The 15,899-nt window shown below is 42.8% G+C and overlaps 1 protein-coding gene across 4 annotated transcripts in view; it reads right to left on the bottom strand.

Moving 5' to 3' along the window:
* Positions 1-3,159: 3,159 nt before the first annotated feature.
* The window catches only part of LSM14B (LSM family member 14B), a 13,414-nt gene continuing 674 nt past the window's right edge, over positions 3,160-15,899 (bottom strand). The window contains exons 1-10 of one of the 4 annotated variants that reach the window (XM_025206839.1): positions 15,623-15,824; positions 10,683-10,846; positions 10,104-10,239; positions 9,532-9,648; positions 7,349-7,516; positions 7,121-7,198; positions 6,139-6,300; positions 5,808-5,961; positions 5,104-5,283; positions 3,160-4,612 (exon numbers count right to left, since the gene is read on the bottom strand). In XM_025206839.1, the coding sequence (XP_025062624.1) occupies positions 5,112-5,283; positions 5,808-5,961; positions 6,139-6,300; positions 7,121-7,198; positions 7,349-7,516; positions 9,532-9,648; positions 10,104-10,239; positions 10,683-10,846; position 15,623 (1,152 nt within the window). In that variant the 5' untranslated portion in view covers positions 15,624-15,824 and the 3' untranslated portion in view covers positions 3,160-4,612; positions 5,104-5,111. Of the gene's footprint in view, positions 4,613-5,103; positions 5,284-5,807; positions 5,962-6,138; positions 6,301-7,120; positions 7,199-7,348; positions 7,517-9,531; positions 9,649-10,103; positions 10,240-10,682; positions 10,847-15,622; positions 15,825-15,899 lie in introns of those variants that run through there. The other 3 variants (XM_025206838.1, XM_006025925.3, XM_006025926.3) reach the window with 3 other exon arrangements.

The following is a 15,899-nucleotide window of genomic DNA, read 5'->3' as shown; positions in this document are numbered from 1 at the left end:
CGCTCTTCCCAGGGTAGGTCAGTGAAAGCTGTTCCTTGCCCAGCTCTGGCCCAGAGCTTGTTTCACTCTGGAGAAATTGCTCTAATTCCTCTCACTGACAGTCTGTTTGGAAGAGTTACTAATCCTCTTTTACGAGTCATTTCCGAAGCAGTACCTTTCCTTCGCGAGCCACTCCTGGTTCTGGCTTGGTCACTATGCTTTTTCACAGTAGTCGTTCCACTGGAAATACCTACTTGAGTTCAGCTCAGGCACCTTTTAAGGAGACAGGAGATGTCCCCGTCCCCTTCCCCTAACCTTCTAATTCCCTCTTAACCTTAATCTGCCAAATACAAACTGACTGATTAATGCTGATCTGTCACAACATTTAAGAATGAGAGACTGGAATAATTGTACTCAAAAGGGACAAAACCAAGGTACGGGAGGCAGCAAAAAGGCAACCACCACAGCATTTGAAAAGAGCTTGTCTGTGGTCCTTGTCATTAACAGTTTACCACCTGGCAGTCAATTGGGATGCTACTCTACAGGCAGACTGCATCCCTGGAGAGTTTGCAAATAAATGCAATGAATCAGCTGGATAGTGAGTCAGGTAAGGAAGAGTATGGGGGGGAGGAGGAAGAGGGTAGAAAAAGCAGGAACAGTTGCTCGTGCGGGAAGCATTGCAGAATGAGAGGACACGCAACCCAAGATTCAGAGACAGAAAGCTGTTCTCAGGCGGGTGAAGATGTAAGATCTGGACTTGGAAAAGGCATTTGTCACACTACTCACATACATGTAGGATTCATATATTGCACAAATCTAAGCTGAAGAGCGAGTTCTTGTAGCCAGACCTCTGGCCAAAGCAGGGGTCACAGTGTGGACATGGGCTTGTCCTAGGGCTCTGGGACTGGAAATTCAGGTTAACAAGGTATCATGGCTGCAGAGAACTCCTGCTGCCCCTCAACCTTTCCCGTAACTCTTCTACTCCTTTCTCTGCTTTGATCAGCAGCTCACTGTTTAAAGTGGATGTTCAAATTGTTATAATTAGTCTGTGAGGTCAGCAATGCCTTGAAAATAAGAAGGTAGCTTGTGCCTCAACCCAGCTGTTTCAGGCTAGCTGCACAACCAAGCAGACATTACCCCACATATAGACACTTCGTTCACATTTTCCAAGTCCATTCTTAGGACTGAGCATGCTACGGCCCTTAGTGATTCTTCTAAAAGGAAAGTAAGTTCTGGAGCCCAGACACCCTTGGAAAACTTAGTTAGATCTCAGGAAGGCATCTTTAAGACCACACTTGCATCCCCTGGGCATGCCCCTGCTAGGAGTTAATGGAAGGATCTGGCAAGTATTTGCAGATGAGTTCCCATCCCCTCTGCCATCCAGGAATAGCGGATGGCCTGCTACCAAGATAGGACGTATGTATGGACATCTCCATGTCTAGGGCCAACCATCCCTGCAGAAGTGCAAATGCAGGTTAGCCTTACTACAGCCTGGAAGTGTCAGGCACGTGAAGCCTTCCTACAGCACTTCCCAGGCAGACCATACAGTGACCTATAACAGCCATTTTACATTCGATGGGTCTCTCACCATGCCAGGAAGCAGCCTTACCTGGGGTGCAGAGCCCCCCACTGAGGCACACAAAGATTTAAAGGCACAATTAGCTTAAGGATGTTATACTAGGATGTGAACATGGAAAACAAGACCCTGAACCATCTGAGTCTAAGGTTTTCTATGCTCCTACATACTAACAAAACCCTTATTACTAGCTGGCATTGTACTGCAAACTTGTCAGGTGGTCTTGACTTTAGCCTTCCTTATGCAACTTAAAAAACAAAAAACAAGCAAACAAAAAACCAAACCATTTCTCCCCCCCCCCCCAAAATGCAAAGCATCTTGAATACAAACCTGGATAGTGCCCTATATTTACCAAAGCCTGGTGTTTAACAGGTTTGTATCATCCATCTTTGACCATTAGTCTATGAACACTATTAATAGTTAGATTTTTTTTCTGATAATCAGATACCAAGGTCTCTCAAGCACAAACAAAAACCCTAGATAGACAATTTTATTAAAGACGCACTAGCCCCATCTCGTCTGCCTTAAAATGTCCTGCAATTTTAAGGTGTTGATTTCCAAACTCTCCCTTTGAGTGCAGCTCCTGGAGAAAGCTTTGCAAAATGCACAGACAGTCTCAGTTTTTACTTAGACCACTGGTAGTAACCTCATAGCTAGACTATGGCCTCGTTAAAAATACCAAATGTCTGTATGAACCAATTAGAAAGGCATTGTAAGCAGAGACCCAATATTGTTGAGCCAGTCTGAAGCTAGCACTTTGTCTTGTGTGATACACCATCTGCACATGAAGGATCATATTTAGATCTTGACTGGATACCTACCAATCACAGCTGTGCTTTGAAATCAGCCCACCCTTAAGTTACAACAGCTGTTAGGTTTGGGAGTGGTCTGGCCTATTTTTCCCTGCACCCCATTAAGATGCAGGAGGCTACATGGACAGCTGCCTTACAGTGAGGAGTGGATAGGTTCACTGAAATAGTATTTCTGCTTAAGTATGCTGAACAGAACTGCTTAGCAGGGGAGTCTACTCCAGGCAGCCAGGAATCCTGTTCTGGGAACATTAGTCCAGATAGGTAGCTCTGCACTGGCAAGAAGTCCAAGGTTTAGGGACAAAGTTCTTAACTTCTTTTTACTATATTAAGCTGTATTATCAACTGTAAGGCTAATCTTGGACATAGTAGGGAAATTGCCATTCCAGGGACAAAGCAACATGCTGAAGTTCCTCACTGCTGTTTCAGCAATGCTGTTGCATGTAAAAGGGACAAATGTAAGCAGCAGCGAGCCAAGGTGAAGTGCAGGTGTGACAAGTGGTTTTGTATACATAACCATGGCAGTCACCCTTTCAGAAGCAACTAACCAATGTACAGACTAGACAAAAGGGAACGTGAAGGCTGGATGCCACTAGAGCATGTGGCAGTGTCAACACCAGCTATTCCGAGCTCCTGTCCAAGGCCCACTCTGGGAAGTCCTATGAGGACAGAAGGCAGAGATTCCTAGGAGCAGTTTGAACCAACCCTGATGTCTGACATCTCCCAGATGCCCGAGCTGTCAGCCCACGGACCAGCTCCCACATTGCAGAGTGCAGTTTACAGAAATAAGAGGAGTTAAACATTTATATGTTTATTGTAATTACAAGTGTACATTACTCCATAGAAAGCCCCACTGCTAATTTTCTAATTCTGAGCAATTAAGTCCTACAAAAATAAATCCAAGCTTTTACAGTAAACTTAGTCAATGCGTAAACTAAAATTCTAGCTATGTAAAGGGGTTCCATTATCAAGGTGCTTTTTCAACAAAAATTCCCCCATCAACCAAAAAGGGACACATGCCTAACAGCTTAGCTCACTTAGTCATGCAAATGAGTTTAACCCTCCCACCCAGCCCCCCATACACAACTCTTAAAACAAACAAAAACCAACTATATACAAGTTGGGGGGGGGGGAGGAGGTTTAGAGGAAACAAAATTAAACATGCCTGTCCATTAAGCTAAATTATATGGGCTTCCCTTTCCTAGTTTAAATGAAAGCAATGTTTCATAGTGTTTCACCACTCAGTACTAGCATGCAGAAGCCATCTGCAGTACGCACCAGTTACTGAAAAAAGGTACTGTTGTGGCAAATGAAGCCTTCCTCAGCTCCTCTTTTTTTTTTTTTTTTTCCAGAGGTTTCTCCACCTTTTCAGTAGCTTAGTCTTATTAAGCTACTGCAGAAATAAGTAACTAAATAATCAGCTACCACCAAATATAGGAAAACTGCTTGCTGCCCCAAGTACTCCCCCACCCCCCCTTCTTGGTCAAGCTAGGGTATGCAGCAAGGCACCTTCCCTATATGGACCATGGCCAATTAAGCAGCTTTTGGGCTCTTCCAAAGAGTGCACAGCACCAGTACCTTTAAAAGGGAACTGGTGGCAGCTGGCTGGCCAGTACCATTCTATGGAGGCATGTGGTACCTCTGAAGTAGTACTGGACTTGCAGATAGCTGCACAGCTCTTTACACCACTACATGATCAGCAATCCAGTATTCCCAGTCACACTATACATAACCAAGCACTAGGAATCCACTCTTCCAGATACCAAGTGCTACTCCACGTGCTGCCTTGGCAGCAAGAGACCAGCAAAGCACCAATTTGGTTACTCAGGACAAAAAACGTTAGCTGGTTTATTTTGGTGAGCTTTGGTTCCGTTTTAAAGAGTTAAAAGAGCATGATAGTCTCCTTTAGGGTACAGAAAGGGAGTTTTACTTTATGTTTAGACTACAATAGCTTTGGAGTCCAGAAAGAGCCATATCGCAAGTCAACCTGCGCTTAAAAAAATAAAAATAAAAAAAGATGCCCTGAAGAAGATACCCCTGAACACATTCCCTCTTCCAAAAAGATGCCAGCTGCTAGATGCTGGTCCAAAGTAAGTTGAAGTCCAAAATACAAGCAGTAGTATATGAAGTTCCGTCACTGGATTTCAGACAGTAAACAAGATGAACCGTTATCCCACATTAGTGCAGCAGTTCGTTGTTTTCTTCCTATATACAAAAGGATCACCCTCATGGTGGAACGTGTTAGAGCCTGCCAGAGAAAGACAGAGTTAGGTTTCATAACCAAGGAACAAGCCCTTCCCTTTCCTAGTCCCTGTCCCTCCCCATGTAAGCCAAGCAGCTTTTCTGAGCTATTTAGACTGGACCTGCAGGAACTAGCAACAGCCAAGATCTGAATTTTGCTATCATCTCAGTAATCAAAGTGTGCAAGGGGCATTTAAGTGGTCAACATTCACTCCAGAAAGGAAGGAGGAATGACCAACAAATCATAAGATACTTTGTCTACACACTTTGTGATACCACTTGAGCAGACAAAACTAAAAAAGTCCAATTGTAAAGAAACAAAAAAGTCACTTTTGGTCTGCTTGCAAGACCGACAATCCAGACTAAAAAGGCTGCATAAAACTGGCAGTTTTGCCCAGTTAAAGGAATAGCAGACACACAGGACACAACAGATCAGCTATTAAGACTGCAAGAGAACCTAGTGGACAAGACCACATGCGTACTTGCTACACCACTTGCCTCCATAGTTACACTCTTCCAGTACCAGCTCTGTGAGTGGTTTGGTTTCGCCGTGCTGCTCCACTACCTCTTCCACCTCGAAATCCACCACGAAAGCTGCGTCCACGAAGAAACCGACCAGATACCCCAAAAGTCTCAGTATTGAGCTTCCTTTCTTCAGCCCATGTTGTACGCCTGGAACTGAGCAAGTCAGCAATCACAATTTGACTGGAGCACAAAATACTGCAGTGCTGGGACTTGCCTAGCTAGTTTCAGCCAAAATGGAATATGCAACCTCCAGCATCTTGAATGCTGTCTAGTTATTAGTGATTCTGTACCCATTTGCTCAAAATGCTGTTGAACTTTTAGATCAATTAAGATTTAACATTCAGTTATGATGGGGGGGGGTTAAACCAGTTTATGCCAAGTACATTAAAATAAAAGATTTCAGTGTATAGTAAAGTCAAACTCCACCTGGAGTTCTGTTAATGAGAATTTCCCACAAGACATTTAAACAAGGACTTCTGGAGTCCTTCTCACTCACTGCTCTAGCATTTTGATTCTAAAATGTTCCACTGATGCACATTCATAGAAGTGTCCTAAAACTGCATAGTAGAAGTCCAGGCAATGGGTTAGAACAGTTTGAAGAGGCAAAAAAACTGCCAACAGTTTTTTCTGGGGGGGAAGGGAGTTAGGGAAGAGAGAAAGGAGGAAGCAGAGGTTACCTGGATTTCAGTTCTGAAGAGATGTTGTCAAAGAAAGACTTTGATTTATCATAATAGCAATTGGGTCCTAGGAGCTCCTCATCTGCATTGCCATCATTATTCTGAGTTGCCACTCCAGGATCCACCTTTTCTTCCCCTGTATCAGCTTTGTCATCTGAAGACACAAGATTAGTTACTCACTCCCTGGCTGCATGCTGAAGAGCCATCCTTTCTTGCTCCTTCAAGCTAGATGCAAGAGGCTTCCACATTTAACCATGCAATTTCTCAGAGTACATCTGTCTGCACTCGTTTAAAATTTGTAGAGCCATTTATGTTTAGTGAAGCCACAAACCTTTAAAGTTCAGTTTCTTCTTAAATTCCTTGTCAAGTTCCTCTCTGTTGAACTGTGCATTTGCACTTTCAAAATCAAAATCACCTTCAAATTTTATAGTATTTTCCTTCACAGTGGTTGGTCTGTTTTGTCCTCTAGAACGATTTCTGGTTCTCCTGTTTCCTGAAAGCAGGAGAGTTTAAATGCTTGGTAACGCACAGGAAGGCTAAGTGACTTGCTCATGGCCAGAGAAAACCAGGATTAGAACTCAGGAGATTTCTGGCTTCCAGTCCTGTGATAAAGTAACTTCTGAACTTAGCTGTAGAGACATATTACAGCAATCCTTTAACTTCCTGGAAAACATTCTTGGAGATTTAAGACTTACTATTACACCCAACTTTCCCTGCAAGTGTTATCTTAGGCATTTGACACAAATGTAACAAGTAAATCAAAGTTATCTGGTGGGGGCAGGGGGAGCAGCCCAATGCACACTTCCCATATACTTGAAGAGATTTCCCCCATCAAATCTACACACCCTGGGACCTGCAGATCTACAAAACTCCCCTAAAAGTTCAGCCATTCACATGGGGGGCAGGGGGGAGGAAGCAGGGGCTATGCTTCTGTATCGTCTTTAGACAAGCCTGAGAAGAGCTCCAATACCACTTCTGCCTGTAGCTACTCCAAATTCCTTTCTAGGATCCTTAACAAAGGGAAGTGTAGCTTGTTGTGCTGCAATTTCAGCATTGCCTTTATTTAGAAGGATATACCCCTACCCTAAAGTTTTGGGAGAGCTGGAACAGAGCAGCTCTCCTCAGTCTGGTTTATTATACTTGAGGTTCTCGACTGAGGACCGTCTGTAGCACTGCAAGCTAAAGAAACTTGTGTTAACTAATACTATATGCCAGGAAGTCATACCAAAAGGCCGTTTTGCTACCTGTAGCACTTTTGCCCAATATCCTTCACTGAAGGCCTTTGTCTTGGGCTTCAGATAGGCTCAACCTACCTGATCTCCTCCTTTGTGGTCTTCGGTTTTCATCATTCACCTGACCTTGAGTTTGCACAGGTGTTGGCTGTACTGTATCTATACAAAAAGACAGGGATAGTGTTTAAAGCCTAAAAGTACAAGGAAAATAATAAATTGAGGGGCTCAAGAACTATCCAAGTTAACTCTGAAACATTCCTAAAGAAGCTCCACATTCCCATTTGAAAGCAAGCTTGTGTGCTCACATACCATTTGTCTTGGTGCTTTGTGGAATCTGCCGCCCATTACGTTGGATCCCTGGAACTACTTTTGCTGGGGGTGGCTTTTGTGAATTCATGTTATCAATGGGACCAGTTTGAACAGCCTGTTCCACCATGGGGCTCTTGCGTACTGGGTGGAGAGATGGGAAACCAGCACCTGGAGAGAAAAAGCAGCTATTTTAAAAGCAACTAAACACTGTATGCTAGGAAGTGTTCCACGGAATAGTTAGGACAACACTGCTTGAGCCCTGTCTACATCTATAAGAACATTTCAGCAGTTTTACAGCTGGTTCACGTGCCACCTGTGAATATTGTTGGAATACAAAGTTCCAAATCAAAATCAATTTTACCCTTCAGAAAGTAGTTTACCCTTACACATGGGGCTTTTAGATCAAGTTAAATATGCATTCCTTATAAAATTCCCAATTAAAGAAATTGCTAATTATGTAGTAAGCTCCCAATATGGACAAGCTCTCATTTCTTTAAGATACCTTTCTTTGCATAGGTTTTATTTTACAAATAAGGTCTCTGACTAAAACAGGCTTGATTGTCTCATAAGAGTGGAGTACTTCAGGCTTGATTTTCTCGTAAGAGTGGATCAGATACTTTCAGTTCATTAACAGCTTGGTCTTATTGTAGGGTTTGTTTGGGGTTTTTTTAATCATCAGAACCAAGGTACGAATGTCAAATCTACTGTTAAAATAAAGTTGCATGGCTCTAATAGTTATATCACGTATGTAGTAGTTGAAGATTTTCTAAAGATGTATAAATAGTTATTGACTGGTGCACTGACAACTTTTGAATAAGTAGCAGCTTAAACCAGACCAGTTTTTCAACATCACTTTGGTATTTTAATTCTGCACTACACTGAGGATAAATTTATCTTTTAATGAAGCCATGTACTTTTGTTTGGTCCAGGACTTCATTCACGCTTTTTTCAGTCTTATATTTCACATCTTAAGATGCATCAGGAAGAGCATCCGGATCACTTGGCCTATCCCTGCAGGTACCAAGTTACTGTTTTCTACTTTGAAACATCTAACATTTCTATACAGAGTTAAGAGTAGTTGGTAGTTTTGCTTAAGTGACAGCACATTTGCTTCCGTATACCTGGTTTATGGAAAGACCACACACAAACCAGAGGAAAGTGCAAACAAACAAGAAAACAAACAAAAACAGCATACAAAAAGCCAAGCCATTACTGACAGTTTTGGGTCATCCAATTCCACCATATACCATGCAAATTATAACAGCTTTCCTAGTGAGAAGGCTGTGTAATACAGCCTCTACAAGGACATATTAAAACCCACACAATAATATAATACTATGAAGCTTACTCTCAATGGATCTTTTGATAGATAAATAGAGAGGCAGAGATGCCCCCAAAGGTTGGAAGATGGGTACATCAGCACACTTGCATCCCAACCCAGAAACCTGAGTGGACTACAAGCAGCTACAGCCAGCTATCTGTACTTGGCAGCTTTACCAAGAGTACTTGCCCTGAAAGTACCAAAGGCTTTCAGCCTATTTCCTACCTAACCTACCTGCAAATTGCATTCTAACCGACCTACATCCAAAACAGTTGCACGGTAGCCCATATAAAACTTTCCAGAAGTCTAGGTTGTCAAGCACTGATCCGTACAGCATGAATACCATATTCGTTAGTTACCTGAAGCAAAGCGCCATCTACAATGACCCATTTTGGGGAGATGCCTCCCAACAATCCTTCGGCAAAGTTGAAGGCAGTGCTATACTTCATGGATATAGCTAGTCTCCAAACAGTACTACAATCTTGGACTGTTCCTTCCTTTGTAGGAAAGAACAGTCCATTTTATCTCCATCATGTAAGCTAGTAATAGGCAAGACTTACAATAAGCTTGCAAGTATCCTCTACAACCCACCATCTTCAGGTATTTCTATGTGAACACTAACTACTATTTTGTCCTTGCTCTCCTTTCCCATCTTTGGGTCTCAGTACTTAGAGCTAGGGCTTACTTTGATTTCACATCAACTTGTCAGAAATAAAGCAGTAACCAAGTGGCCCATGTATGTGGTATATGCAAGTAAGTATCAGTTTAACTAGTTTTACTCTAAGAGAGGGTTAACGAGCAGAACAATGTTTTGCAATGCCATGCAGGTCTTCCAAACTCAAAGTCCTCAAACTGCTGTTACCCTTGGAAGAGAGCTGATGTGACTCTGAAGACATGTCAGGCTCTGAAACAGGCTGTGGAGACGGAGAAGAACTAGGGCTGGAAGCAGCTGCTGATGCTGGAGGGCTTACCAACTTCTCTAAAGAGATAGAATGGAGAAGAGAAAAGCAAAAAAAAAAAAAAAGAAAAAAGTACACGAATAAGATACAAGGTAGCAGAGACATTTGGAGGACTTGGAAGGAGATACAAGAAGTTACCTAGATCAGTACTGAAGTAGCATTTACAGTCCTGTGTAAAAGGAATGCAAGATTCACTTCACCCAAAGACATGCTACACTTAAAAGCAATTAGCTTCTTTTCAAAAGAATATTTGATATTTACTTTCACCTACACACACAGCACTATTGTTTAATCTAACCTCTTTAGAGAATGATTGTTTCATACAGCTGGTTGCTTTAACTGATGACAGCATATAAACAAGCAGCAAGTCACTTTGCAAAGATCCAGTGTTAGTTATGTTAAGGAACAAGCTACTTCAAAACCTAGCCAAAAAGACAAACGTTAAAAATCAAAGGGTCCCCCCCACCCCACTCACCTAAGCCTAAAGAAGCTGCATATTGTTGACTCAGTAAAGAGCTGGCAGCAAGCTGGCTGTAGGGTGGCATACCTCTGAAGGGACTGTAAGGCACATGTGGCTGAAAAGATGATGTAGAAGCAGAGCCCAATGATGACTGCATAAACAAGATACAGTGTAAGTATATTGCCATGGTCCTGCCAAACAACTCTAAACATTTGCATGTTCTGCTTCCAATTCTCCTTGTATTACAGTTAAATTGTCAAGTACTGAAATTATCTTGGCAATTTTTAAACATCATCTGTCAAATAATTGAAGTAAAACTCCTGAAAATGAATGACAATTTCCTCGTTACAGTTTTTCTGCATCATCTTACTAGGTAAGAGAGTCCTGTCAGTTTGTGAAGCTTTTAATATTGCAGTCATAACAAATAGTTTCACAGATAACCGTTTCAATGTGAACTAAGTAAATTCTTGCCCTGCCTTTGAGCACAGACCTGTTTTTTTACAGATGAGCAAACCCATCTGTTTTAGGTCAAGTTTTGAGCTGGCAGCATTTCCTCAAAGCTTTCTGCCAACATTTCAGAATGAAGGTGCTTACTTGGACAATGGCAGGATCTTGTGGCAGAGTGTGTTGAGCTTTTGGAGGTTCACACACTGTGATATCTTTGATGTCACTTCCCCGGAAAATAATGTATTCATATATCTCTTCTCTTGGAGGCGCAGGTCTATCTGTAGGCCGATCTTCAGTACCAAAGGACCGCACTTCAGCATTTGAGAGAGAGAGAGAGAGCAGTAGGTATTAGTTCTTAATGTTCCAAAACATTTTTGCAAGATATAGGTTGAAGTCAAGCTATTATACCTAAAACGTAGCTCTAGAGTAGTTTCCCCCCCATATCTTAAAAAAACAAAAAACAAAAAAAAAACAAAAAAAAAAACACAAACATACCTTTTGGAACTACTATCACCATGCATCCTATTTCTCCAGGAACCTCTCCCTTACTACAGCCTAGAACTGATGTCCCCAACTTGCTTTAAACTTAATACTGAGGACTTTGGGATTAGGGATGCCTGCTTTAAAGTGGAGGGCTCCCTCAAAGAATGCAGTACTATCAGGTCAAAAAAATGGGGAGACCCTAAACCGCATCTGACAGTCGCAGCTGTGGTAGTAGGGAACAAGAACAGGAAGTTTCAGGTATGAAGGCTCCAGTTAATTTAAAAATTAAAGTTCTGTTTTTCAGGAAAAATTAGTTTTGAAGTTCAGAAATATAGCAGATAAGGTGAGGTGCAAACTAGTTAATGCACTTAAAAGCTCCACCGCCCCCCTTCTTTACATACTCGGACTTTTGCTTACATTAACTTGGATATCTGCACAGATACGCTGAATGGACTTCTGGATTTGTTTCTAGGAACAGAGTAGGGATTCACTAGTATTTATAATTTACACTAATCCAGTTAATCCTCCTTGAATTCCAGTGCATTTCATGCAACGACACATCATCAACCAGAGGACCAACATATTAGTGCCCTACTACTCTAGTCCTCCCCAGTCTGAAAGCCTCACTTTATGCTGGACCCTCCTGGACAGAGAGCCTACTTAACCCTGGTAAAATGGACTATTAATGTACATCAGATATTTACTAAGCAACAATTCAGTCCCTAATGGGTCACATAGCAGAATGGATGTTTCATTGCACTGCATATTTCATTTGCTCTTACTGAACATCAGAAAGGAGTCTTACCTTACCCACCTCCAGAGAACAAGCCTCTACCAATAATCATTTCTTTTATTTCAGTGCCCCTATAACTGAACTTGTTACTGCAGCCATTGTAAGTGCTAGAGATGCATCTTAACCTTCTTAAAAAGGTTAGCTGGACAAAGCAGGGACAGTTATTGATCAGCATTACATCTTGGTTTTTTGTGTAGTGCTGTGAATGTTCTTTTCTTTGCATCTAGATCAGGGGTGTTGTTTTTAATGTGGCAGTACCTCTCGTTGAAAACCACTGTTGCTACTACCTCAACTTCTCAGTGCTTCTCAACTGGATGTGGCTGTCTCCAGGAAGAAGTGCCCCATTCAGTGGCAGCACAGCCAGGAAGTGCTATGGTATATGCATGCTCTCCTTCTGCATTAGGCTCTGATCTGATTATTGCAGGTAGGAGCCGCCTCCTGCTGTGAAGCCCTTCCCAGTTTGGCCCCTCCTGGAAACAGAGGCACATGGGCAGAACTGTTCCACACCTGTTTCTGAGAGGAACATGGGAGGGGCCACACCAGGAAGGGCTGTACAACAGGAGGCAGCTCCTGCTTGCTTTAGGCTGATCAGAGCCCTAATGCAGCAAGGCTTCACAGAGCAGTTTTACCTGGTTGCCACCACCACAGCATCTGTCACAGCACCCTGGCTCAGAACCCCAGATCTAGATGCTTCTGTGCTCCTAGACCCTTCCTCTATCTGGGTATAGACAGGCACAGAGATTATGTTCGTCACTGATGTCCAGGCAGTCCATACCAAAATTAAAATCAGATGTCTTTGATAGTTTAATCAAAAGGTTACCTACAGACCCTTCTGGGAGCAGATGGGGCTGCTTACTGGAGACTTTATTTTTTTCTGACAGATCAATAGGTAGTTGTGGGCAACTGCTCCTCTTTCAGAAAGAACTCAAGACTAGGTTTGCAGCTGAGGACCATTCCCTCACTCTGCTGATCAGAGCAGCACAGGGTACAGCATGTACAGTGTGCAGGACTGAACTGTGATGCTACTCAGCACTTGAACCTGCACCTCCCTGAAACTGGAGCACATTTGACAGCAAGCCTGCCAAAGTTCAAGTAAGACCAGATTGAGGTGACAGTAAGTTGGGGAAATTTTAACATACCAATCCCTTTAAGTAAGTGCATCTCAAATTAGTTGTTACGGCATTCAACTACAGAGTTGCTTTAAATCCTGCTCTCCTATTTGATCGTATTACAGTAGCAGTCAGCTTAACACTTGCATTTAAAGGGGAGGCTGCAACCATTCCCAATATGGATACTGGTAGCTATCCACGCTTTTGTTGTTATCTTCAAGACTAGACTATCCCAGAGTACCTACATGAGGGTATACTATTCCCAAGTCATTAAGAGACTGTAGCTCATGCAAGGCAGTATGCTTAGTGATTAGAGCATCTGAGACCTACCCCAGTTCCTCCTGGAAAGTAGCTTCAGTTATGATCTATAAAAAGTTCTCATTTGTTAAGAGTCCGCCTACCTGAAGAACTGCCTCTCAAAGACACCGTCCCACCTGTAAATACACAGCAGCTCTAAAGTTGAAGCCAGGGGGTGGGGGAGAAAAGGGTAGCCAACATATTTGCCTCTGTGAGGACCCAAGAACTCTAGGCACTTGCTATCCCCATTCTAAAACAAAGTTAAAAAAAAGTTTAGCAACCTTGTGGACACTGAAACCATCCATTTGCTTGTTTTGGAAAAAGACTAAGTCTGGAGGAGAAGGTGTGGGTAGTCACAGGAACGGAAGAGTCCCAAGCAAGAAAGGTGGAAAGAAGTTTCTGCAACATTTTAACATGCTAGGGTCTAAAGCTCTGGATAACCATCTTATTGACAATAATAGTGTTAGATCAGACCTACTAACACCTCTTACCCATCTGTACTTAAAGATGTATGTACTACCAACAGTATTTCAAGAATTTAAAAGTGTTTCAACTTGCTTATAACAGAAGATGTACTTAAAACTATTCTGCTGTTTCAGTCACAAAGATATGGTTCTCCATTTAAAGTATAACCAGATCTCAGGATCCAAAGAGACAGTTTTGAGCAATAAAATCCTCTTCTAGTTCAAAAGAGAAGAGTATTTCTTAAATTATATTGTATAAGCAAAGTAAAATGACAGTGTCCAGACATGCAAGTGTTACAGCAAATGAAAACCAATTTTTCACAAAAAAAACAAAACAGAACTGCTGCATGGTTTACCAGTGTCCAACAATTGGAAGACAAGGCAATGGATTTTTAAGCCAGGCACCTTGTACACAGTATTCATCTTCTTCTAATTTAGGGCACATTAACACATTTTACCAACAAAAATCCTGTGCAAGGTGCACAATAGAAGTACTAGGTAAAAGGGCTACCAAGGAAGCTGCCATATTCCACCTTTTTTGGAGCACTATTCTGCCCAACGCCGTGTTGCTGCAGAAAGTGGCATCTGTTTGGATAATTTGGTCGCCAGAATCTCTGCATAGAAGGAAAAAGCCACAGCCCTAATTTTCAAGCCCAGACAGACATACATGCATGCATGTCTGCCCAACTGACCTTAACCTTTCTACTAGTTCCTTTACGTGATATCTCCTGCTCTGTAAAAAGTGGTGCTTTGAACAGTGCTAAGCAGCCATATGTCCATGTACGTAGCCAGAATTAACCACTGTTGTCCCTTGTCCAAAACGGATATTGAACATTCAGATTCTCACAAATCTGATTAAGTAGCTTTCAAATATTCGGGTTTATTCTACCTGTACATGCCACCTCCACAAGAGCCGTAGGCCATAAGAATGCTTAGATCTTGTAAATCCATCCTAAAATGAGGACCTGAAGTTTTAGTAACACAAGGATTAGGGTTCAAGACAAATGAGTATCTTATTTTGGCAGTCCTCTTCCAGGGAGAAAAATTGGAAGGATACAATAGTAACCCGAGACTACCAGAACACCAGCCATTGCCCTGGCAAGGTAAGGAAAAGAGGGCAAAATCTGCAGGTATCAGAACAAAGAGGAAGCTTAAGACAGCACATGGTATGAGGGGGGGGAAAAGGTACATTAAGCTAGGAGGCTAGGAAGAAAGGATGAACAGAGCAATCATCTGTCAGAACAGCAACACTGATCCCAACGCTTACTTGAATTCTAGTCCTGGCTGCCATGTTTTACTCTAACAAGCCAAAGGATAACTGAAATTTGATCACAAGAGTAGTAGCTGAAACCAAACTGTAGGCTGAAGTCAAGGACAGGGCCCCTATTACACATTATCAATATTAGGCAATTCACTGGTTAATCATGCAATAAAGTTTAGGCCAGCCACACGTGCAATGAAATCACCACACAATAAAGAATGGCTACCCAGCTAGAACGAGAACCAGCCAGCTATAAAGCTGTTACACTTTCAAGCACCAACTCTAGAGTCGCTTTCCATCCAGCTTTCATGTAAATACGTAGCTGGGCCCTATGGGTTGGGGTCCAAGAACAGGCAGAAAAAACAGTCTCTGCACTTCTTGGGAAGGATCCTGTCTGGGCTGCTTCATCTCAGGTGGCTCTAGAAGACTGCAGACAAGGCGCAGACCACTGTAACCATCCATTTGTAGCATTTAAAGAGGTGAGACTAGGGGGGGGCAAAGCGAGGGAGGTCCCACAGCCACTTCCCACCATCAGTAGACCGATTGACTCAGGCCATGCAACGATGACTGGCCCAAGCAGTTCGGGGCCAAGCAAAGGTCTCAAGTTGCAGCAAGGGAATTCGATGTCAGGTATTTGGAAAGAAAAAAACCCCAAACAAAACAAAAAAAAAAAAACTCACTAGGAAAGGTAGTAAAACACTGGAACAGGCTACCCAAAATGGTTGTGGGCTCTCCACCCTCGGCAGTTCAAACAAAGCCTTGGATGGGATGATATAATGGAGGTGCTCTGAGCACGGCATCGGACTAGACCTCCTGAGGTCCCTTCCCCAGCCTCTCGCTACGACGAGGACAGGCCCGAGCTGCAGCGCCCAGCACGGCTCCGGAGAGGGCTAGGACAAAGCCGTGAGTGCGGGGGAGCGCCCCACGCCGCACAGGGGGACGACGGCTGCGCTGGCT

This window comes from Alligator sinensis, unplaced genomic scaffold (genome assembly GCF_000455745.1).
Source record: "Alligator sinensis unplaced genomic scaffold, ASM45574v1 scaffold1046_1, whole genome shotgun sequence".
Classification (NCBI taxonomy): domain Eukaryota; kingdom Metazoa; phylum Chordata; order Crocodylia; family Alligatoridae; genus Alligator; species Alligator sinensis.
The sequence above is the reverse complement of the archived record's forward strand: the minus strand, read 5'-3'. Positions and strand labels throughout refer to the sequence as shown.